Here is a 24,750-nt window from a genome sequence, read left to right as displayed (position 1 = left end):
TCATCTACCCTTTTCTAGGAACCTCAGTAGTAGGACTGTCTCATAGCAATGCCTGGCAGTGACATTACACACTGGGGATAACTGTATTTATGTAATTTTTATTATGTAAAACTTGCAGATTAAGTTGAATTGAGGCTGTAGTAGCTATCAATGGAAAAGTGATACCTGTTTTTCTTTAGATCACTGATTAAAGAGCAAAGAAATAAATTTGTTTTTAGCTATAAGAAAAAAACTCCAAATTATTCCTGGTAGTGAAGTGTGGCTGAACCATCTTCGTCTAGACATCATAGCTGCCAGCTCAAAATGGAGAGTTGGAGAGCATTATCAAGTCCACAAACACACTGAGGAGTAGACTACCTTCTCTTTGTTTCCAGGTCTTTCCTATCTTTTCATATCTCTTCTTTTTACACTATCTGCAGTGAGTATATCATTTATGGGTTAATAAGTTGTCTGACAGGATAGCCACTTTGTACCTAATTGTTCAGTTTATTTATGTATTATTGATGAGCTTAGACTTGAACTCTGCTTTCCTTAGAGACTGCTTGATAAATCTGTTGGCTAATCCTATCTAAGGAAGGTAATTACCTGCTGTAGCATAATACATGACATTGCTTTTGCTGTGTATTCTTAAAAAGGAGCTGGGTATACATTTCCAATAAGCTGTGTTAAACAGTAAGAAATAAAACCACATATATAATTCAAATTTCTATCTGTGTTAACGAAAGATCTTCAGTGATGCACTGTAATGTTTAAAATACTTCCCCAACTTTAAGATCAATGTTCTGACTATTCTAGCTTGTAAGGATCTGGTTCATGTAGCTAGAAGAATTTCTGAAATGCAAAATCTTGAGTAAAACTATTAGGCATGTCAAAACACTGTGTATTGTTAATATGATCTAAAAATATTGGAAATTAATCACCTTACACTTTTCAAGGCAGTAGTTACTATTTCAAACAAATGAATAAAACACCAAATTAACTTTCTATCAAAACATGAATCTAATGACAACACGTATCTGTACTCTGTTATTATTTCTGAACTTTTGACTTGTAGGCACTGACATAAGGGAAATTGGGGAGTATTACATGATCTGTAAAGCACAGGAAGAAGCAGTGATACTGTATGTCTAGCAATTTATGAATACATCTGTTAAGACTCAGGAGCCTCTGCAAAACCCTGGAGTCTCTTAGTACTCCTCTTAGACAAATATCACAAAACAGGTTGGTGTTGCTCACACCAAAACAAGCTGTGTGCTGAATGCATGAGCCCATGTCTTGGCTTTCCTAAAAATGCCAAAAAAAGAAAACCATACCTCAATAAGAGTTAAATTTTCTGAGTTTGATCAATTTTGGATTTTGCCAGTGTAGACCCAGAGCAGTGTCCTGGTACCAGCCCCATCTGTGAAACGGTGTTTAATTCTGAATTGCATTCAAATCAAGAACATTTTGCTCCATCAGGAAACACAAGATTATTTCAATTGGTGCTGTGTTTGCCTTTTAATGTGGGAGGGAAGGAGCCAAATATGGGTTTGGAAATATTTATGCAGCTGTTGTGTTTCTGCTGGACTTGTATACACCTGCAAATCTGAATACAATTTTCCCATTTGATTTTCTTTGTTCCCTCTTTACTGGTTTGACTTGGAGGCTTTTAATAAACACACAATTAAGTTATTCTAGATTGGGAAGGTTTAGTTTAGAAATGTGTTTGACTATTTGAAGAAAGCTTATTCTGTGTATGTACAGCAGAGACATAATCTTAGGCATGACCACTGAAGCTGTAATTTTTAGTGGGTTCCTCCATAACTTTAAAACTTTCAACGTGCATTTGAGTCTCCCAAACAAAAAGAACACATTTAACCAAAAATTATTGAAGCCATTTAAGTTTAATGTGTGCTAATTTAATGGACTTTAGGCATAAAATATTATGCTAATTTTCATCACGTTTTATCAAATCCTGAGGACAGTATATTAATATTTCAGTAGCTTGTATAGAAAGGTGAGAGAATATAATATTGAGCACTAAAATGATAAGGCATATTTTCCATGGTATTACTGTTATAGAGTATTTTCACTGATTAATCAAATGGCTAGAGTCTGACTAGGCTATGAGATTGCTGAATTTAAACAACAATTATTGTACAATTGGGTAAAACAGAAGCAGATATTGTGATGCTGTGGGGAAAATGAAACATCAAAAGCTAATAAGAAACCATTTTTATATCATAAAAGCATAAGAACAGCTCCATCAAGCTTTAATCACATTGTTATAATACACACTTAAAAAAATATGTTAGCTCATTAGCAGGGGTTATAACACAGATTGTTATAATTAGAGTAGGATTAACAAATATTGAGTGCTGCTTCTATTTCAGTGCACTGAAGCACAGGCTGCAGTGTGTGAATCATAGGATTATCTGTATTTCAAGAGGTTTGTTTTTACGTTGGTGCCATGGTCCAGTTCAAAACTGCTGACGCACTTTGCCAAGGGCTGGCTGGTTTCATTTTGCCCAAAATGAGGGAAGCCTGTGTCCACCTTGTCCATAACTCTTCTAGCCATGGGGTTCTGAGTAACTGTGTCTCTCTGGGCAGCTGCAGGTGGAGAATCACTGCCAGTGAATCAGAGCCCTGGCTGGCCAGCAGTGAGCCCAGCATGGAGCTCCCTTCATGGCCAGGGGTACAAATGCAGCACTTCCCTCCTGTCTCTGCATGGCCAGTGTAGCAGAATTCAGCTGGTTTCACTGCATTCAGGGACTTCTAAAGTACACCACGCTGCAAATTTTGAATTGACAGAGTCTTGCCAATATGAATTTGACAAGATAATAATTGCCATTTTTTTTTTCAGTTGTTAAGAGGAATTTCTCAGGGCCTGAAGTTATTTCTGCTGAAAGCTAGAAAGATATACTTGTAAGTAATGTCCTGTGAGAACACTGCACTAGATATGAGAGAGATTAATTCAAGTCTTCATCAACAGATATTTTTAGGAAGTTGACAGTCACAGAAGTGATATGGGAAGGCCCAGCCTGTAGCCTTGATGTGCAACTGATATGTGAGGGAGTGCCAGAACAGGACTGAAGCAAGGTTTCCCTCTGTGCTACTGTGTGCTTGAACTGCCACATTCTTCTGGTGAAAGCGTCTTTTCATTTCTCATGTAAATGTTTAAAAGTCAGCTTCATCATTATCTTCATCTTGAAAATGCTTTATTTAGAAAAAACATAGAGCTCTGACTTGGGTCAAAATCCATGGAGCTTAGGCCTTCACCATTTGTCATAGATCATGCTATGTACCCTAATTATCTGGCAACTTCCCAACTGTATAAATCAGGATAAGCTTTCAAATATTTCATTTATTAAGGGCTGGAAAAAGCAAAGCATTTTCTAAGTAAAGTGTACAGAAAGAAAGAGGTTGGTGCATACCCCAGGTCTGGATGAACCTTGGAAATAGAGAACCTCTTCAGGATTATCCATGACTAACTGAGTACTACATTCATTTTGGACAGCACATGAGATGGTGAAATGGATATCAGTAAAGGAAAGCATCTAAGTGATTAAAAATGAAGAAATGCTTGGAAAAAAGCATGTTGAGAAGGTTAAAGTAATTGAAAAGTGACTTTTTGGAGAGGACAGAGTATCTGTCTTTGTGTTCACAAGGGTTAGTAAAAGATAGAAGTCATTAGTCTCAGCAAACTGGAGAGATGGAAAAGGGCCTTAAGATAAAACAGCAAAATGGCTGAAGAGTTTGAACCAAAAGGGGAAAATGCATGAAAGTGCCATTGCTGGAAGTGTAAGGAAGGAATTGACAATAAGTTTTTGTGGATGCTCTGTGAAACTTATTGTGCTGTTATTTAGGGGATGGCTTTGCCTGCTCGAGGAGCTTCCTCTCAGCACTAATGTGACTATCTCATGCTAATATGCACAGCCTCTTTGAAAGACAACAGCCATGGTGCTGGTAATGCCAGCAGGTTTGAGTAACTTTCACTATCTGATTTGCTGTGAGGAGTGTTCAACAGTAATAGATTCATAGTGTATTGATGGAAAAAGCAGCAGACAGTGCTGAGTGTGACATCTGTTCTTCAAGCAAGAGGGAGGAAGAGGTGGGACTTTTTTTTCTTTAAAGAGTTTTGATAAGAGACTACAACCATGGCTTTATATTTTAGCTCTTTACCTTCAAAACTTTGAAAAAAGAAAAGAAATATATTTGCATGAACTTGTCTCTTTTTCTGTAAAAAAGTATATCGATTGTATAAAGGAAACATTGCTGCAGACTCTTTAAAAAAAGCTATTATGAGTGCAACTTGGCAAAATTTAAAGAAAAGATGAAAACATTCATGGAATAATTTAGTCATAAAGTGAACTTGAAGGTCAAGTTTTATCTTAAAAGGTGTAGAGAACACTTAGAATTTTTGAGAACAGATAAGTGATCTCACATCAAGGATATACCTTCACTGAAGTTGGTAAGAAAAAAAGTAAAACAACTTTTCCTCTTCTGCTTTTGAGTAATATTTTGAACATTTCTAACCACATCTGCTCCCAAATGACCTATTTTAGGGTAGAATACTGCAAAGTTCTCTACATTACTCTGCCAGGGTATCTCAGTTTGATCTGTATACAATCCTAGCAAAGAAGTAAGTCAAGTTACAAGCTTGTCAAGGTTCTGAATCTGTTGCAACTGTAAGTGTAAAAATCTGTCTTGGTTCAGATTCTTCTTATAAACGTTCATGGGGCTCCCTCTTCTTGTTTGATGCAGACAGAGAAATAAACATGTGTGACATTCTTAATGAAAATAATCCTGTGGAAATTAAGGAAGATGCTCATATACCAGAATAGTTGTGGATGGAAGTAGGATTGTCCACATGGCTGCCACAGTAGCTGTTTTGGTAAATGATGATTGTAAATCAGGCCCTACAACACTTGTCATTTAACAGATGTCCATGTTTTCCTCAGTCCTTGCAATTAGTCATTTCTGTTATCACTCTCTCCAGGTCTGAATTAGTTCTCTCTAATGAGATCCCATCAGACTGCGCTAAATAATTTGGTTTATCAGAAACTTAAGCTGACTTTTTCCATCTGAGTTTGGTACATACCTAAATATTTTATTCCTGTTTCTTTAAACGTCTGAGCTCTTGGGTCCTATTTTATCATATATTTGTATGGGTGCTTGATTTTAAGTATTTTCACATTGTCATTCCTTTCAACAGGATAATTTTAATACATATTGTATATGTGATACAAATGACTTGCTGCATTAGTCTAGAGTGCTTAAGTTCTTACTTGATACTATTTAAAATAGGATTTTTAAATATGGCATAGGTAAAGAAAATATTTCTGCATATGCCATGTGTTTTTTTCCACTTACTCTTTCAAACATAAGTCATCCAGGTGAGGTTGTTTATTTCTCTGGCAATTGTCACCTTTATTTACTTCTCAAGATCCTGTTTCATAGGATTTTCGGAATAGTTGTGGAATTTTTCTTGTGTTTTTTTGGTTGATGTTGTTCTGCCCCTTTTTATTTCTATGATTCTGCTGTGCAGAAGGAGATGTACTTACCCATCGGAACCATATGTATCCCATTCACTATAAATAACGCAGTAGATAGAACTCTGTCCATGGATCCCTACGATATTCCAACTGTACTCATACAAGGCAATGGTTCTGTCCTAGTTGTGGAAAATTCATTAACTATGGTCCATGGAACCTCTCTTCTGCCATATTCTAGCACAGGGGGTTCTCCATGTGGATATATAAAAAATGCTTTTTAGTCAATTCTTTGCTCTCTGTAGATCCTCTTTATTACTGTGTTTCATTACATAATCTACCACTTTACATGATGAGGCAGAGATGAACATTGACAAAAATTACTCTGAACTTTGAAGAAGATTCCTATTCCCTTCCCAGTCTACTGGTTCCTGATCCAGTTCCTGTCCAGCTGGCAATGGCACAATTCCCTTCACCTTCTGTGATGCAGGATCAGACTTTGTAGTGAAATTGGCCACGTCTGTTGGTGTTGGTTACCAGCCTACCATGTTAAACAAATTTCCTCAGCTGCTGTGGGCAGAAAAAGAAGGGTCTTATCTTAGTTGTTCAAACCTTTCCACCTTATCACCCAATTTTCCCAGTGGGTGTCTACATCTATAATTTAGTGTGAATTGAGTAAAGTAATAACAAAAGCACTTGCTACTTTGATCTTGGTATGTTTATTTAATGAATGTTCAATATGCAAAAAATAGCTGAGCATAGAAGTCCAGACCCCAGTGTACTAGGATTATTTTATTTTAACTTATTTTATTTATTTTTAGTTTTTATTATTATTTTATTATATTTTATTTTATTTACAGAGCCAAGGTTAAAAGGATCAGGAGCCCAGCTGAGAGAGTTCAGAGTTCATCTCTGCATGTTCACTGTCTTCCATTTAAATGTACACAAAGGACTAATACAGTACCCACTCTCCCCTGGGCTGTCTTTGATACACTCTGCTGTGCCTGGACTCTGCCACTCCTCCTATCAGTCTGATCCTACTTCTTTTAGCCCGCTGTGCTCAGCACTGTAACCTCATTCAGCTAGTGCTCTGCATGCAGGCTAACAACTTCAAGGCTCTGTCAGGCATTGACACATGCAGGCTCCAAGCGGGAAGCTAAACACTCCCCTTCACCTTTCCTGCAGTTTCACATTAACCTCTATTAAGTGCAGGAAAAACACAAATGCTGTAGTGCCATTATTCAGGTTTTAACTACCAGTGTATATTTAGATATTCAGCCAGCACTCTACCTCAGAGAATATACTCGGGAGACAGTCTCCTCCCTTTCTCCCAATAAGAGAGGTAGGTGGTGAGTTAGCTTGAGGAATGCAATGGTGGTAGGTCTGGGCTGGGCGTTTGTGAGACAGGCATGAATATCTGAGAGAAAACTTTGACAGCACTTTCTGTTCTGTTTTGAAGCAATAGCAGGTGTTATAAATGGAAAATGAGACAAAAATGGTCTCATTTGAGGAGAATCAAGCGGTGTATTTACAAAACATTTTGTCTTTGAAAGCCAGGTGGTAGAAAAGGCAGTGCTGATCCGCAAGCCCTATCACACTTGGATCCAAGCACCAAGTGGGTCCAAGTCTGTTGGCTGCTGTGGGCAGAGAGAGTTTTGTGGCTGTTTCTGGCTTTTTCTAAGATAGGAAATGTCTGACAGCGTTTCCTTGTGAAGCAGCACCCTCGATTCCCGCTCTGAGGCTGCTGCCAGTGCTCTCACACACCTTGAGGCTGCTCTTCAGACTGGGCCAGATTCCTTCCCAATTCCAATCTGCCTAGTCCACACATTACCATGGACCACATAAAGAGAGCATACTCCATATTCCTGGTTCAGACTCTTCAGCAATATGGAAGATGATGATGAAAGGACCGGAGACATAAAGGATTTTCCTAATACTTTGTTCCTTAAGACTAGTAGCAGAATTAAAATTAATAATAATAACAACAGTCTTGAGAGATGCCATCTCCACTCTATTGCTTTCATCAAACTTTTCTGCATCCTGGGGGGCTCCTAGTGTTCCAGATGGGACAGGACTCCTCCAGATCCTGCTAGTCTGCACTAATCACCTCCCTTGGGCCATCCAAAGCTGGGATGGCCCAGAGGCACACCCAGCTCTGCAAAGAATTTGACTTCTTTTTACTGTTCAGGCATTTTCACCCAATCTTGTGGTTTTTTAGTATGCTCCTCTGCTGATAAACAAGGTTTATGGAAAGAGGGAGGGAAGACGGCAGAACAATCAAAGTTGATAGTACTAGATTGTTTTTTTGACAATTTTCCTGTGATAGTCCTTCACTGAGGTGTCAAGCCTCTTTCCTGGGAAGGGTACCTGTCTGGAATGCATTACTGTAACATGTCCTGGGTGAATTTAAACGTGTTCAAGTATAGCATACAAAATGGAGTTTAGGAGACAAAATGGAGTTTCAATTTAATACAAATGTACCGCTTTGCCAAATTGTGTCAAGAAAGGGATTTTCCATTGTGTATAATGTTTACAGAGCATCTCTGTTTTTATCTTTAATGGTTGCCATAACAAGATCAACTGTTCCTTTAGCGTAGCAATTTGATGATTTATGTTATATCCCATTATTATTTTAGTCTGATTTCAGCAGCTCTGAGTAAAACAAAATATCACTCTTTGTCATCAAGCAACATGAGACATGGTATTTGGTTTAAAATAAACAAAATTACCTAGTTTTAAAGATTTTACAGGATTAGTGGCTTTTAGATAATGTAAGTTAAAAATGATATATATAACTTGTAAGCAGTAAAATCACTAAATCACTAGAAATAAACAATCATTTTACACAATGCTATTCCAAATTCTTAAAATGAAACATAACAAATTGTGCTGGGGCACCATCAGAGTAAGGTAAACTATGGTTTAATGATATAATGAAAGTTTATATTTAAACCTAAATCTATCTTCCAGTTCAAACCTAAGATGGGAGAAATTTGTATTTAGATTATGTGATTAATAACAGGCTTTGAAGATCTGTAAGATCCTTTGAAGAAATCAGAATGTCAAGTCCAAGTGGCTTTATCCAGAAGATGAACTTAGTAACATAGCACCTTTCACCAATATCATAATCTCTTCCTTTGCTTCTCCTCCTTTAATGTTTGCATTTTAGGATATCACTTTTGGGATGTATTTGTGCACAAAACATTGTCCAAAGCTTCTCCCTCTCCACATCCCTGTCCTAAGCACGTTTTGCCTTCAAAAGCCATTTGGGCTCATATTCCTTGTGCTTCCCTGCCCACACTGCAGCTGGACAAGATGCAGTGCTGCCACATTGTGCTGCTGTTCAGTATGAATGGGAAAAAGCTCATACATTCATGTACTTGATCATTTTATTTTTTTCTTTCACATAGCTCATATAACTGTGCCTGAAGAACTTAGGGCACACACATGTATATATGCATAGAAAGAGAAAGCAATTATGTAATACCCTCAGAAGTCAATAACTGGATGAAAAAGGAGCAAAATAAACCCTCATTTCACAACAACAGCAAAGAAATGTTACGTAGCAAGAAGACGGAGGTGGAGGGGAGAAGTGTTTTCTCCCTGCAGCCCAGGTGATCCTGGCAATGAAAACAGAGTAACTTGGTATAGAAGCAGGTAGCGTAAGTGGAGGGAAGAACACAAAGCTAGGCTGAAAGCTTGTTTAACGTGTGTGTGTGTGGTAGCTGTCATCTGAACAAGCTACATGAAGCTCATGCAGATATTCATCTGCATTTATAATCACTGTATGCACACATACAGTTACCAGTATATAAATATATACCAGAATAGAAATATATTTTATTTCCAGATATCCTCTTTGGTTCTCAAGCCCTTTTAGCTTTTTCCGCCAACTTGTACCCTTTTTTTTTGTATTCCAAAGTTTTCTGTCTATGTAGGAGATCAAATAAACATTCTCTACTTTGGTGTCACAGTGAGAAGTTTTTTTGTCTGTTCAACCTGTTTATAGTGTCTCTGTGACATAGTCCATGTAGGCTGTTTGTAATTTAAAGCACATTAAGAATGAATAAAAAATCACTATTCTTGCAAGCTTTGCTACTTTATGATCACTGTTATAAATGCTGATAAAGTTTGCTTCAATTTAAAAGGGAAAATGAAAACAGGCTTTCCTGCCTGTACATTGTGTGACTCTGGTAGGATGCCACATCATTGGAAGGCAGAAGCCAGCCTTGGATCCCTGTAAACAGCTTTACCACTCTGGGCATTTGCTAAACTCTGTCATACCTCTTGCATCAGTTACAGTCAACCAATGTTTATGTAATTACATCCCTAACCTTTATGAGTAAATTGTATAACAATTTAAATTAATAACAGCGGTTGGGAATTTTGTGCATATTGGTTGCTAAACATTACAACTTGTCTTACAAAGGGTCATTGTGAGGGGGTTTCTAACTGGCCATGCCACATTGTGGCCTGTATGTTTTATTTATAATAATAATAATAATTTAAATAAAGAATATTATACAATCCTGAATTTATATTAGAACTAGCTCCCAGTTATATTTCTTTTCATATTACAATGCAGTCATGTTCTTCGTTTGCTCTCACCCAAACTTCTCATGCAGTTATACTTTAATGTGAAAAGAAATGTTGTCAAGAGTAGTTATTATCACACACCAGAATATTGTATTAGCATTCACATTTAATAGATTAAAATGAAAGATTTTGAAATCTGCTCTTAATGGTACTGAGGGATCTTGGAGAAACATTGGGAAAGCTTTATATGAAATGTCATATGATATATATACATCATACATAGGTTCATAAAAGACAGTTCATTTAACTGCCTGCCTTTGTGTTTCATCTGTTCTGTTGGGATGAATCATCCACGGGTTAAGTGATGCTTGTGCTGTTTCTTTGCTTGAAATCAAGCACAGTGAGTGGCAGGAAAGCTTAGGGACTACAAGCTGAGATTGCCAACCTGAGAATGATGAGTACAGTATGACAATTTTGGAGGCATAGAGTAGAGGAAGAACACTCTGGTACTTGAAAACATCTTTGAGCCATACCTGCTTTAGACTCACTCTGATCCAGATAAGTTGCTTGACCTGCTGTTGCATGCATCAATTTACTTGTAAAGCTGAATTCCAGGTGGATGTAGCATGAATTAAGGTGTCCAGGTGGAGAGTTGTTGAGAGGTGTCATGCTGTAGAGCCTGCATGTTATAAAGCAGTCTATTAAAGGTGAAATTATTCAATATTCATTTCTGGGGTTTAAGGGCATGTTTTGGAAGCTTCTAAACAGATGGGAAAAACATTAATAGAACTTTCCCATTGAACCAATTGTTGGCATTTTTTCCTCTGTTTATTTTTTTGATGTGGGATTATCACATTTGGGAAAGGTGAACATTGTATTTGTGCTGCATCAGCTTTTCTGAACTTTTTGTTATTGAAGGCTTGTTTAGCCTTTTTTTTGGCTGGGTGTACAGTCATCTCTATTTCACACTACTTTGGTAGTTGGGAAAGGGGATGATGAATAAGCAAATCAGCATTGCAGCAAATATTTTGTTTTATTCTGGTATACAAAGATCATATTTTCACTCTTTTATAAACATTTTAGTAAACATTGAGAACTTGAAGGAGGTATCTCCTGGCAATACCTGCTGTACAAAATGAATGTGTATATGCTTCATCCTTTGAGTTTATGTGTGTTTTTCAGGCTCATATCCAAAGTCTTAGGAACTGCCAAGTAGCTATGCAGACTGAGGGCAGATCATAATTTAAACAGAGGTAAATGTAGTACAAATACTAGTATGGCAAGAGTGTTATTGTCAGCTGATGCATTACAGTCCACAATCTGCATATATAAACACTACAAGAAATATATATACCATCAAATTTTCCTGACCTATATAACCTATTATACATTATCTTGCACATATTTCTGACAAGCAGATGCTAAATATTGCAGTGACTAAACTCCATGCTTGAATATTGAAGAAATTAAGTAACAAATCAGAAAGCTGCTGGGTATTTTTAGATGTTAACAGGTCATTCAGAATTTACAAACATTATGCATCAATATATTTTTGTAAAAATTTGTCCTAACAAGTTAACCCAAAACGTTGCAGAAGCTCATTTCTCATGTAAGCATCAATCCCCTTACATTTCTCATTTAAGGTCAAAAGGCCACAAAGTTTAAATTTGTGTATATTTTTTCTGTTTTGGTTTCTCTGAAATCTACTCACATAAAGCCCACAGACCACAGCAGAAAAAAAAATATTTCAGAGCTAAAAGAGGGCTACAAGCAGCAAACAAGAGACACTGAGATCCAATATCCTATCATACCAGGGGGACCACTATCAGCGAGGCACTGATTAGGTAGGCAGATAATCCAAGAACAACACACAGAATTATAAAATTTCAGTATTCATGGAAAAATACCTTAGGGAAATTATTCAAAGAATGCAGATTTGGTGATTGTAAGCTTGGGAGCAAGGACAGATGACCAAACATTCAAAAGAGGGAATTATATGAAAGACTAGTATACTTCATAAAGATTCTTAGATCAGTCTCATGCATTATGGAAGGCAAAATAAATTGAAACAATCCTGTATCTAGCCAGTAGGCAGAAATTTCTTCATATTCACTGCAACTAAACATGTGCAGCACAGTATTTGAATTACAGCAAAGCTTGCAATATATCGCAACAAATGTAAGACAATAACGAGGGAAATTCAAAAGAGGAAACTCAAGGAATGATGGTTTCCAGGCAGATAGAACTCCTATAACCAGCAAGTGTAACTATCTTGTCCGTAGGGTTTCTTATAAATATGATATGGCCTGCATCTGTTCCAAAAAAGATATCAAACTTCATTCTAAAATGTCTGAGGAATGATGAGTTTGCTGTTGACATAATGCTTAATTACCTCCTAAAGTAGGAATTTGTATCTTATTTCAGGGCTGAATTTCTGTAACTCCCATTTCTCAACAGTAGATCTCATTATACCACTGTCAGGAAGGCTGACATCTTGCTATCAGACATCTTTCCAGGGTGTAAGTACCAATCACACTGATCAAGGCACCTTTCAGCCTTTTGTCTGACAAGCTGAATAAGTTGAGCTCCTGTAGGCCTTGCACTGGAGTGCTTGCTTTCCAACTACTGCCTGCGAAATCTCTCTTCAGAATTTCACCTGTCCATCTGAGGAGAAGAAACAATGCAGTTTTTTTCCAATCCAGATACTAAATTTTTTTCTCCAAAACTCTACTTTGAATGCTTACAAATAAGAACATTATTGAATGAGAAAGCTGAAAGAAATTGTACATGTCAACAAGAAACAAAAAAAGGAACAAGCATCAATCTCTGTTTTGTGATCTAATGATCTCTATTCTGTCAAAATTTGGAAATACTCTATTCCCTATGGCAGATCTGTGTCTGTGGCATAATCCTTTCCCTCCCATAAAACTCGGCCTTCTGACAGATAGTCTGTGACTATTAAATAGCTCTGGCCAGGAAGGGCAGACCATCAGCTGCTGTGCCAGGAGCTGGCACTTGTTCATGTTACTGCTGCTGTTACAAGCCTTGTAGCCTCTGGCAGAGAAAGAAGATGAACAGCTGGAAGCTGAAACCTTTTCAGCCACCTCAGCAAAAATTGGTAGAGCTGTCTGCCAAAGACACAGTTTAATTTTGCCACCTCAGGGTACTTGAATATAATTCACCTTGCAGGTAGAATATCCCCAGAAGCTCAACGCTGGTCAAGAAATGTCCATGGGATATTTCACAGGCACCTTCGGTAGGAGCAGAGCAATCTCAGTTGGAGGGACTTCTTAAAAAACCTGCTGTGTCATGCAAAGCAATGGCCGAAGTCCAAAATATGTCACTCTAGGCATTCACACAAGGAGTCAGGTGCAAGTTATTTCAAACAGACCTCGTAACAGCTGGAAATTAGTGGTTGATGACTGGAGATAGGAATTCCTGCTGTTGTTCATTCCTGCTTAAAAGGTTTGAAAAGATTTTCCCTAGCTCCTGAGCAGACACTGGGACTATCATTGCCCTGTTGGCACTGCCACTTGAGTGGGTGTGACGAGAGTTCTGTGGGGACATTTTCCAGACTATGTAAGAAATCAGTAGTTTTACACTTCTTTGTGTTGGTACAGGATGAGGCTTCAGATCTGACAGTTTTTCTCCATCTAGACCTTCAGATTTTAATCAACTCCTTTCTATGACATTTCCGTTACTTCTTAACAGCAGTTGAGAAGAGGGGGAAAAAAAAGAAAGAGAGAGAAAAAAAGAAAAAAGCAAAGAAGCTTTTTCTATATTGTATATATTTCCAGGAATGGTATTTATCATTTACAGATGGTTATTTTTGCAGTTCTGATTATGAATGTTTACTTTTTTCACACATCAAGCAAACTATCCTCTTACACCATACGGACGGGACGTATACTCTTTCATATATTCAGATGTCTGAAAGCCGTCTGGAAATGTATTTCCTACTTTCTGATATGGGAACATTTCAGTTGGAGGGGGTTTAATTTGTTTTGAAATTTCAACTCTTGTTCTGTTCAGAAGCTAAAGTTGGAATCCATTAAGATGCATTTTAGTGCAGATTCTATTCTCATCTTCCTTTTCTCAGTAAGTGTGCAATTCACTTAGTACTTCATTGCAACCAACAGCAATATGTATACATGGTGCACAAAATGAGGCATTTTGTTTTAAAACAGATTGCAGATGAAAGGAAACCATTCATTTTTCCTTGCTAGCTGTAATTACTAGAGCGCTAATTACTCCAAATCACTGACATCCAGGGTCAATAAGGATGACAACAGGAACATCAAAGACAAGATGCATACACGCAATTACAAGTCTGTAAAACCAGGCTGTAATATTATTTTATAGTAACAGGTTTTTTTAGTCAATGCTAAAAATCAAGTTTGCTGAATGTTTACTATTATTTCCTTTGCAGTTTGACGGTGAGAACATGTATATGAGTATGACAGAACCAAGCCAGGACTACGTGCCAGCCAGCCAGGTGGGTTAATTAATCTTCTCTGCCTTGTTTCAAATTGTAATTAAAAAAATTCAAAGAGTTGCATTGCAAATGAGTGGCACTATCAGTAACTGCTGCAATCAGGAATAATCATAATTTATAAACAAAGCATTTAAGCCTTGTTTCCAGTTAATGAGATAGAGCTGATAAAACACCAGAGTTGGCGTTTGTTGAAAGATACTACCTTGTTTCCTCTCCAGAATGCAAGCAGCTGTTTTGCCAGCATGATCTTTCCTAAACAGTTGTTTTACCTTCAGGAAATAAAGTCTTTACAGGTGCAGGTTATTTGTTTATCTGACTGCAGACAAGTTAATCATTATAAGCTATACATGTCACAAATAGATTTAATTATCATTCATAGAACAGTTGAAGAATTGCATTTTTAACACTAATCCTATGTCTGAGGAATGTTTTAGCATCTAGCACAATTAGCAGTGGGGTTAAAGCAATGTAAGCCTTCTGTAGCTTACAGGCCAAAAGGCTTGATGTGATGTGCAATCTTTAAAGGTATTTTTGAGCCCTTTTCCTTTTGGGGTGCCACACACACTAAATTTTGATATTGGATGTATATTAAAAAAATCTTCTACCTTTCCACTTGACCTCAAAGATCCTATAGACTTCTAAGAATTACAAATTTTAATTACTGCTTGAAAGCAAAAAGAATTTTGAGAGTTTTAGGTTGTCTACCTGTTGCTATGTCTATATGTAGAGGGAAAATTTTCATTTACTTCATGTGTTTCAGTTTAACTTTGCACCAGTAAGTGGTGGGGATAGTGCTGCAGATTAGTTACATTGTGTCAGAAACTGCCATGAATAACCAGACTTGGTGTCTATGTCATGCAATATTTCAGGCCAGCAGTGTCTGGCCTGACAGAACCAGGAGGCTTATGTGTAAAACTCTCCTTAGGCGGGAAATAAGTTTGAATGAATAGTAATTATGTTCAGACAAGCTGGATGTAACTTAGGAATCAACAGTTTTGGAGAGTGTGCATTCAAAACTAAACATGTTTATGAAGTGGTGTTCTTCAGGTACACAGGTTCATTGGGGGCAGGAAAACAGGCGGTTGTGTTAGATGAGTACATGATTCAATCAAAAAGATCATCTTTAAAGTGTTCCACCATGTTGCTTCCCAGCTTTCTGTTGAAAGTCACTCTGAAATGCCTTTAGAGACCAATAGTGTACTTTGCATTTAGGAATTGTGCATGATTGAACTTATTCAGCTAAGAGCCCTCCAAGATCCAGAGGTAGTTTAGAACAGAACTGTTTGATTAAAAAATGAAAAATTATATTATTAATTTTTCTCTAACCATTAATCCAAAAACTGTACTGACAAGTTTTAGTATTACTATTAGATTAAAGCAGCCTAGTATCATCTCATTTTTGCCTTAAGGGTTTTGAAGTGCAAGGGCTAATTGAATTTGTTTGAAACAGTAGAAATACAAACTCTGTGAATGATTGCTGTTATCAGGCAGCTGCTACCTTTCAGAGAATCATTATGTCTTTCTTAAATAGTTTTGAATAAAGAATTGCAAATCCACATTATACATCAGAATTATTTTTCTTCTGTTGATATTTTTGTACTGTGTATGCATGTAGTTTAAATAATTTAAATGGCATATTGAAAAATTAAGAGTATAAGTTTTAATCTTTTATGCAGTTTCTACATGTGCTAACAAGGCCCAGATTCTCAGATAAATTTATGCATCTAACACTCACTGGTTGCAGTGAAAATAAGGTTCTTAAAGTACCTTTAAACAGCTAGGCCTAGGTATTTTAAATGCAAATGACTTTGTCTTCAAGGAAAAAAAAATCTATCAAATGTGACATTTTCAAATTCAAAGATGTCAGAAAACCCTGAATTCTTACTAAGGGTCGGAACCAAGAAAAGACTTACAGACTTAAGATCTGACCATGGCAAAGCTGAGCTCTGCCATGTCTGGCTGCCAGGTAGAGTTCAACACCCAAAGGCAACCTCTCTGTCCTTTGCTGGGTGATCCATGTGGCAAAAAGCAGCTCAATTGGCAGGCAGTGTTTTAAGTTGTTGCCACATGTGCACCAGTCAATCAGTCTTCTGTGCCTGGTAGAGAGTGGCTGTCAGCCTTGGGCTATCACAGCCTCTTTTCCCTTGCTGGGATTTTCTCCTGGTGCACTGGTTTTAAGTGGATACACAGAATCACAGCCCATAGGACTGGGTTGGAAGGGGCTTTAAAGATCACTTAGTTCCAACCCCCATGTCATGAGCAGGGAACCTTCCATTAGCCCTGCTTACTCAGAGTCCTCCCAGCCTGGCCTTGAACACTTCCATCTATGGGAAGTCCACAACCTCTCTGGGCAACTTGTGCCAGTGCCTCACCACCCTTACAGCAAAGAACTTCTTCCTAATGTCTAATCTAAATTTATCCTCCTCCAGTTTAAGGCCATTCCTTCTTGAGCTATCACCGCAGGCCATTGTAAAAAGTCTCTCTCCAGCTTTTTTGTTGGCTCCCTTTAGGTGCTGGAACGCTGCTCCAAGATCTCCCTGGAACCTTCTCTTTTCCAGGCTGAAAAACCCCAGCATTTTTAGCCTGCCTTCCTGCCTTCTCAGAAGAGGTGTTCCAGCTCTGTGTGGGCTGGAGCATATGTGAAATCCTGTAATAATAATAGTATTTGAAAAAAAAAAATAAAATAAAAAGGAGGCACAACAACTTCACTGAGAGCAGGAATATGGGATGTGATGCAAAACCTGCCTCTCATGTTTCATCAAGAACCTGCGACTGTGAGAGGAGCCTTCCCAAAGCTGTTCCTGACCTAGACAGCTGCTAGTCGTTCCTCAAAGGAGCTAAACAAGTCTTCATTGACTATATCTGTGAGGTCTTCACCGACTGTAGTGGGGTGATGTTCCTTTCTTGAGCATAAGCATTTGGTGGTCAGCCAAAACTGGTGAACTGACTACCATTTCAAGATCCAATCTGGTAGCTAACACTGGAAAAAAATTACAGTGTTTCCTGTTCTGAAAACAAAGCATGAAAGACTGTGTAGGTTACAGGGCTAGGGAGAGGAACAGTAAAGGGTGCAATTGCATTTTCTGACCATGGTTTTAGGACTGTTTGTTCATTTTCCTGTTACTGGATGTAAAACACATAATGCCATAAAAAGAGAGGAGGAAATGTTCTCTCTCACATGACAGCATAGACCTCTAATCATAATTTTGTCCCATGTCTATTTTGCGCCTGTGGTCATGAGTCTTGCCATTGCATGATGTCAGTCAGAGGAATCCAGGCTCCTTCCCACCCTTAATAACTTGGCTCTTTTCTCACAAGATCAGAGATAGGGGTTGAATCCTCTCAGAATGAGGAGTGAATTAATTACTCTGTTTTTCTTGATGCATTCAGGTCTGGTAACTAAAATATGAATACCACATGTAAGGAGGTACATATCAGAAACCTTTATTCAAGCTCTGGTCATGCTGACTGAGTCAGACACAAGCATCATTTTCTAATTTCAGAGTCTGACATAGCTTGTTTGGGGAGTGGCTTGGCAGACTGAGTCATGGTATGTAACACCAAGGACCAAGGGGTTTCCACTTGGCTGTCTTTAGGATTAGGTGACCACAGAAGCAGGATTGCTGGTGTCCTGATATATGCTGAAAAGCACCTGAGTTCCTTCTGTTTACTCCAAAGTGTTTATATCCAGAAAAACATCACCTTATATTATTTTACGGGTTTTAATCAATTTATCCCCTTTAGGCTAACATAAATAAAAGCTCAGCCATTGGACAGGAAAAATATAATTTTGTTCCTTTTGCTATATAACATCAAACATCTGCATAGTTTGGTAATCCAAGACAAGTTGCCTCACAGCATCCCTCAACAATAATTATCATTTCTGTTCAATTTTCAAATCAGTACATGCTTTGGGACTTACAGACCAAGTTGCTAAGTAGCAACATATGGCTCACTACTGTTCCTGTGATGTTGCTGCAAGCAAATAGCATAATTCTATACTTGAAATGATTTTTACAGAAAGCCAGTTCTGGAACTGAGCCAGAAGAGTAAGTATACAGTAAAAATTAATGATATTCTTTTAAACTGTCCCAAAAGGCTGTTTGGCAATGTTGTCTCTGTGTACATTATATATATGTGTGTAAGTACTGCGTTTTTGGTTATAATATATAGTAGTAGTAGTACAGGACTCTACACTGAAGGCATCTCCTAAATGAGTTATGCCAGCCATATTAACAAACATACACAGTAAAACTGTGACATTTTCACTAGTAATTGCACTTGGATCTGAAGGTATTTATCATTTTAAAATAAAACTACACCAACTGATCTGCATTTGAGATTCCCATCAATTATTGTTTTCTCCCCACACCTATAATTGAAATATTGGACACGAATTACTCTTTATATTATTCCACCTCCTGTAATTTGTGGACCACGCACAGCATGGTATAAAATTATATGGCTTATTTTACAATTCTACCTAGTCACAATACAAAATGTAATTCAGGAGTGTGTTGCACAAAGCTTAACACATTTGTATCCTTCCTGAGGCTTGATATATGTTAAGGTAAATGAATGCAGCTGCCAAATTCCCTGCAAGGTCCAAAGGGAAGGGATGAGAACAGACCTGGAGCTGATGATTTGGGTCGTACCCCTATTGTCCCAATGGGAAGAAAAGATCTGAGCAGAGGAAGTAATACTGTTTGCTCAGAGGTGGTATTTTACTGCTTCCCAGAGCTATGCCAGAGAGATCTATCTAAAATATATCTGCATGCTCTTTGATAGAGGGGACACAATGGGTATCAAAACCAGTGTTTTCCTGTACAGCTACAGGGTGAAATAGGATGGAATGACATCCAAAAGAGAGATTTTTCATATTGATGTTGCCGTATGCACATGGTCCTACATATAGCGCTAATGTATTTTTATACCATAATTTCTTAGATTATTGATGACTTAACTATTGCTCATGTGAAGTAGGGATGGATAAATGTCACATAATATCTTCTCTCTCTTTCTCTGTATTGGTTCTTCCCTGTAGATAGGCTAGAATTCCAGGGTACTGACAGAAGACACAGATCTTCAATCTTACTACCTACAAGAGTCTCCATCAGCAGAGCAGGGCAGGAGTTGGCTGCCTTGGAAGGGATCGAGAAAAAGTAGCATTCTCAGATGGAGAATCATTGCATGGCCCAATGTAGTCCCATGGGTACATACTACCCTGACCTGAAGTCTAGCACAATCCTGCTGAATAGTTGAAAACCTTTTCCTCATTATTTGAGAGGCTGCTTCACAGTGAAAAGGCAATGCCTCCTGGACAGACTGCTGGCTGGCTGTAATCCATGGCTGTTTTGGGCCATATTCCACCTCCCTCTTCCTGATCCACTATCTTTTAATTTCAAAAATAGGTTGTCAACAGAAGGGAGTCTACTTCTTGGTCCTCCAATTCTCTGAAGCAGTCTATAAATGCCGCATTAAAAAAAGAAGGCAAAAAAAGAAGAAAGGGACATAGTTTAAATGGCCTCAAGGAAAGAAAAAGACCAGGCAGGCCTTTCAGATTCTGGATGAACAGTTACAGGTGGATGTAATTTTACCCTGCCTTTCACTTTTGTGTATAACATAGTCTTTTAATATTATCTTAACATCAGGCAGAGTCTGGAAAGACCTGAGTCCCTGATAAAAGTACATCAACAGTTGTATTGACAAGGCTATGTATATATATTTATAGATATTCATCTTCAGAATCATAGAATGGTTTGAATTGGAAGGCATCTTTGAAAATCTTCTAGTCCTGTTCCCTGCCATGAGCAGTTTTGTCTTTCACTAAATCAGATTGCTACAAGCCTCATCCAACATGACCTTGAAAACTTCCAGTGATGGGGCACACACAGATTCTCTGCATATCTCTCACAGTGTCTCATCACCCTCACAGTAAAGAATTTCTTCCTGTGTCCATCTAAATCTATTCTCTCTGTTTAAAACTATTGCTGCTTGTCCTGATACTACACGCATGATAAAAGGTCTTTCTCCATCTTTCTTATAAGCCCCATTATATATTGAAAGATGTTATAAAGTCTCCTCAGACTCTCCTCCAGGCTGAACAACCCCAACTCAGCCTTTCATCATAGGAGATGTGCCTCAGCCCTCGGACCTCTGTGGTCTTCTCCGGACCCAAACCAACAAGTTCATGTTTTCCTGTGCTGATGACCCCGGAGCTGGACGCAGCACTCCAGGTGGGGGTCTCCCAAAAGCAGAGTAGAGGGGCAGAATCCCCTCTCTCATCCTGCTGGCCATGCTGCTTTTGATGCAACCAAAACACGGGTGGCTTTCTGGGCTGCAAGTGCACTGCCAGCTTATGTCCAACTTGTCATCCATCAATGTCCCCAAGCCTTTCCCCATAGGGATGTGTTATATAAGTATATGTGAGTGTCTTTACCTTTAATGCAAAGTGTATCAACATGTACTGTGTATATATTCAAGGATATTTTAATTTTTTTGTAATCTAATGCCTCAACTTTTATAAAATTAGAAGTCAGAATTAGGGCCTGTTGGCTTGAATTTAAGAGCTTTTATAAATTTCACATTAAAGATGTAACTCAGGTGAAATACCTTTACCCTTTTTTACTCAAATTCATTTTACTCTGTTATGTTCAGTAGGTGTGGAACTTGTACTCTCACCAGAAGAAGAAATGTATATGACCAACTTATCCCTGAAAAAAGAGTTACTTAAACATGCCTTAACTTAATGCATCTTTCATTTAAAGCCTGTTCTACAGCACATACTATAAAAATACCAAAGAGGGCAAAATCTACTCCCGAAGGATCCTAAGCAAACGTACCCATAATTACAGTTGTATAAACAAAAGTATCCCTCTTCAGCCTTCAAAAATCATTAGTGTGGATCTGTAAAACTGAGATCATATCAGAAACCTCAGTATAACAATTTTTCAGCATTTTATTTGTCTTTATTTGGCTGTGAAATCGTGCACTTATATATTCTTTACAGCTATGTGGGCAGAAAACTTTTTAATGAAACAGGTTTGGAGGGTAAATGCCTAGCTACAGAATTTGGGGCTTTAGAAGTAACTGTCAGATACTGCTAGAGTGAGTTATGCTAAAATTGTGAAATTGGCCCTGTTGTATACACAGTGATTCTGTGCATCAATTAAAAGTATTTTTCTTAAGAGTTGCAGATGAGAGGGAAGTAAAGTAAACACTGCATCTTTTCTTAGCTGTGGCATCAGGATGACAGCAACTTCAGTGATAAGCCCACAGTAAATCAATAAAGTAAAAATAACAAAAGCTATTATTTTTACCATGAAAAAGGTAAACAGAAAATCAATCATCAAATGATGAATTCTCCATCCAAAAGCCAGAAGTATTTTTTCACATATCACAAGAGAAAAGGCACTGCCTTTTTCTGTTCATGTCATGAGACAACTTTCTGTTTAATGAGCAGCCAGTGTAAAATATCCTTCAAAATGTTTCCCTCTGCTCCTTCATGTACAACTTTTTTAGCATGTGATAACAGATTACAGACATCATATATTTTAGTTATGTAGTTTCCTTTCCAGGAAACTCTACAGGTCAGCAGTGGAGATGAATTATGGGATGTAACCATGGGAAATGTTAAAGGCAGTATTTTTCAACTGAGCTTCACATAAAATGAACCTTTTTCAGTCCATAAAACGTCTGGAAGAATTACGTGAATTTGAACTACAAATTAGACCAATTACTATTCTACTGTCCCTTTTGGCAAAGGCTGCCACAGTAGAGTCAGTTTGACCTGCTGACCCCTGACCGAATAAACCGATAAGATGCCAGTCTTTGATTAATCTAGTTAGTTTTACAAAATCTGGCATCTCAACAAGCCCAAACTAGTTACTCAAACCAGTCTTCAATGTAACATTCAAATGATCACTCCGTGGAGTCCCAGAGGTATTCATTACAGACAAAATTGCTCTTGTTGCCTCGCATACAAGCTGAGTTTTCAATGGGAAATGAAAGGCTGCCTGGAAAAATAGGCCACCTAATTAAGTTAAACTACTCTAGCATTTGGCTTGACATCTTCATTACTCAAAATTAAAAAGATGCTTCACTTGAGCACACAAGTTACTATTGTTTATGTTGTTTTCCTCTTAAATTGGCTTCTTACATAGAAGTCTGTTTTTCAGAATTATATCTTGTAATAGCTTGCATATTTCTTGCAGTTTATAAAAATGTCTTAATAGGTACACTACACTGCTGATAGTTTGTACAACAACATCAGTATGATTGAACTTATTACTGGGGTCCCAGCAGTCCCAATGCTTATATGACACTTTATTAAGAGAGGGCCAGATCCTGCTACTTTTACTTGCTTAAATAATCTCTACTTTTTCATATACTGAGCACTTCCTTGGCCTTTTTGCTGTAAAGTACTGGGTCCAAAATCTAGATGTTGAAGCCAGGGGGATCACTGGTAGGAATTGAGAGCTTTGATATGCCTCAGCTTTCAGGTTTTCCTGTGATTGGCACGAGGCTAAACAAAAATTGCATAATAATTGCAAAGAGTAGCCATGCCTCTGTTTTGATCCTCCTTTTCTCAAGTGGTGACATTTTACATTAAATCAGGTTTTTTTTTTCTGGAGATTTCATTAGTCATTCAGAAGTGTTGCACAGGTAGGATCCACTGTCCTTGTGAATACTGAGAACCTATCCATTGTTTCTGAGCTTTCCTGAGGAAAGAAAAGAGAAAGAAGGAGGGAAAAAACCCAAACAAAAAAAAAAAGGATCCTTTGTCCTTCATCGTGTGCCCTGAGTACAATATTGTTTCATCTTTTGGTGTCTTTCTCAGAAGGCATATGGAAATTTAGGTAGAATATTTGCCCCCTGAACAGATATACTTAAATGTTAATCTATACTACTGCTATTTTAAGAGCATTTAAAAATGTAAACATGTGAAGAGCACCCTGTCTTGATTGCTGGTTTAAAGTCTATGCTATGATGCTAATGAGGCTTCTGACAGGTTAAATGTAGTGTATCATCTATATTTTCAAGCAGAAGGATTTGTGAAGATATGACTTCTATTTTTTTTTTCAGTTCAATTCTGCTTATTAAATATGTATATTGCTAGTTTTATTACCCAGCGCTTTGTACTGAGCATAATTTAGGTATGTTTTGCAAAGAGAGTCTCTAAAAAGTTTTTATTTCTAATATGGTTTTTATCTCTAGCTGAAAAAGAATATTTAGCTCACAAAGTAACTGATATAAGGAGGTATGTCTTGTAGCGCTGAGTTTAAGATTAAACCATACATGGTGCTACCTGTGTTATAGTACAGACCAAAGTGTGTAAAATAGGATCCTGTGTTACCATAAGAATTTTAGCTTTCATTAAAATGCTGTAATAGTAGTAGTAGTACTAGTAGCAGCAGCAGCAACAGCAGTAGTAGTAGTAGCAGTAGTAGTAGTAGTAGTAGTAGTAGTAGTAGTAGTAGTAGCAGCAGTAAAAGAAGTAGTAATAAGAAGAACAAAAATAATAACAACAATAATAATGATAGTAGTAGTAGTAGTATAGACACTGCGGGAGAGAAAGTACATTTCTTTTCAGGAGAGAAGAGTGACAAGGATATTGGACAATGACCACACTTGGATCCCCACTGGGGACATGCTAATGAAGCTGAAAGATTGTCACAGGTTAGAGGGACAAGACTCCACTTGGAGGGTTAAGGATGCTCCATTTGTGCCTAAAGCTGTTGTATGTTCCTAAAGAACTGCTTTGGCCCTTTGGTCAGTAATTCATAAAAGACTTACACTTCTCTTTTAAGTTTACTGATATGTTCTAAATAGGAAAAGTGCAGAGCTGTATTTTTGTCTGAAGGGAAGTTTAACTGCTTGAGTAACGGTATTGGTGATGGCAGGCTCCAGATCCTTTAGCCTCTGATAATATTTGTGCTCCTACTTATTGTCATCTTTAAACTGTGTTTCAATTTAAAGCCTCCATTGAAAATATATTTCCGAGCAAACTGCTATACTATATGCATTAAATTAATGTAATTAATGAAAAGACTCTCAGGAGTGAAATCTTAAAATAAGCCTGTTGTTTTACATAGTTCTTACACTTTGAAAATTATGATTGTTTAAAGTTAATAATATAATTGTCAGAACATTCTGTTTCTTGAGACAGAATTCATCTGGTACAGGAAAATTAATGTTTTGCTTGGGGCTTTGGCCTTTAACTAATGCAAATTAGAGAAATTGATTAAC

The 24,750-nt window shown here is 37.6% G+C and overlaps 1 protein-coding gene across 2 annotated transcripts in view; it reads left to right on the top strand.

The window, feature by feature from the left end:
- The window catches only part of TOX (thymocyte selection associated high mobility group box), a 217,215-nt gene that overhangs the window by 99,551 nt on the left and 92,914 nt on the right, over nt 1-24,750 (top strand). For both annotated transcript variants that reach the window (XM_033069988.2, XM_033069996.2), the window contains exon 2: nt 14,437-14,502. In XM_033069988.2, coding sequence (XP_032925879.1) covers nt 14,437-14,502 — 66 coding nt within the window. The remainder of the gene's footprint in view (nt 1-14,436; nt 14,503-24,750) is intronic.

Source organism: Catharus ustulatus, chromosome 1, assembly GCF_009819885.2.
Source record: "Catharus ustulatus isolate bCatUst1 chromosome 1, bCatUst1.pri.v2, whole genome shotgun sequence".
Lineage (NCBI taxonomy): Eukaryota > Metazoa > Chordata > Aves > Passeriformes > Turdidae > Catharus > Catharus ustulatus.
Note: the sequence above shows the minus strand (reverse complement) of the source record. Positions and strands in the feature narration are given on the sequence as shown.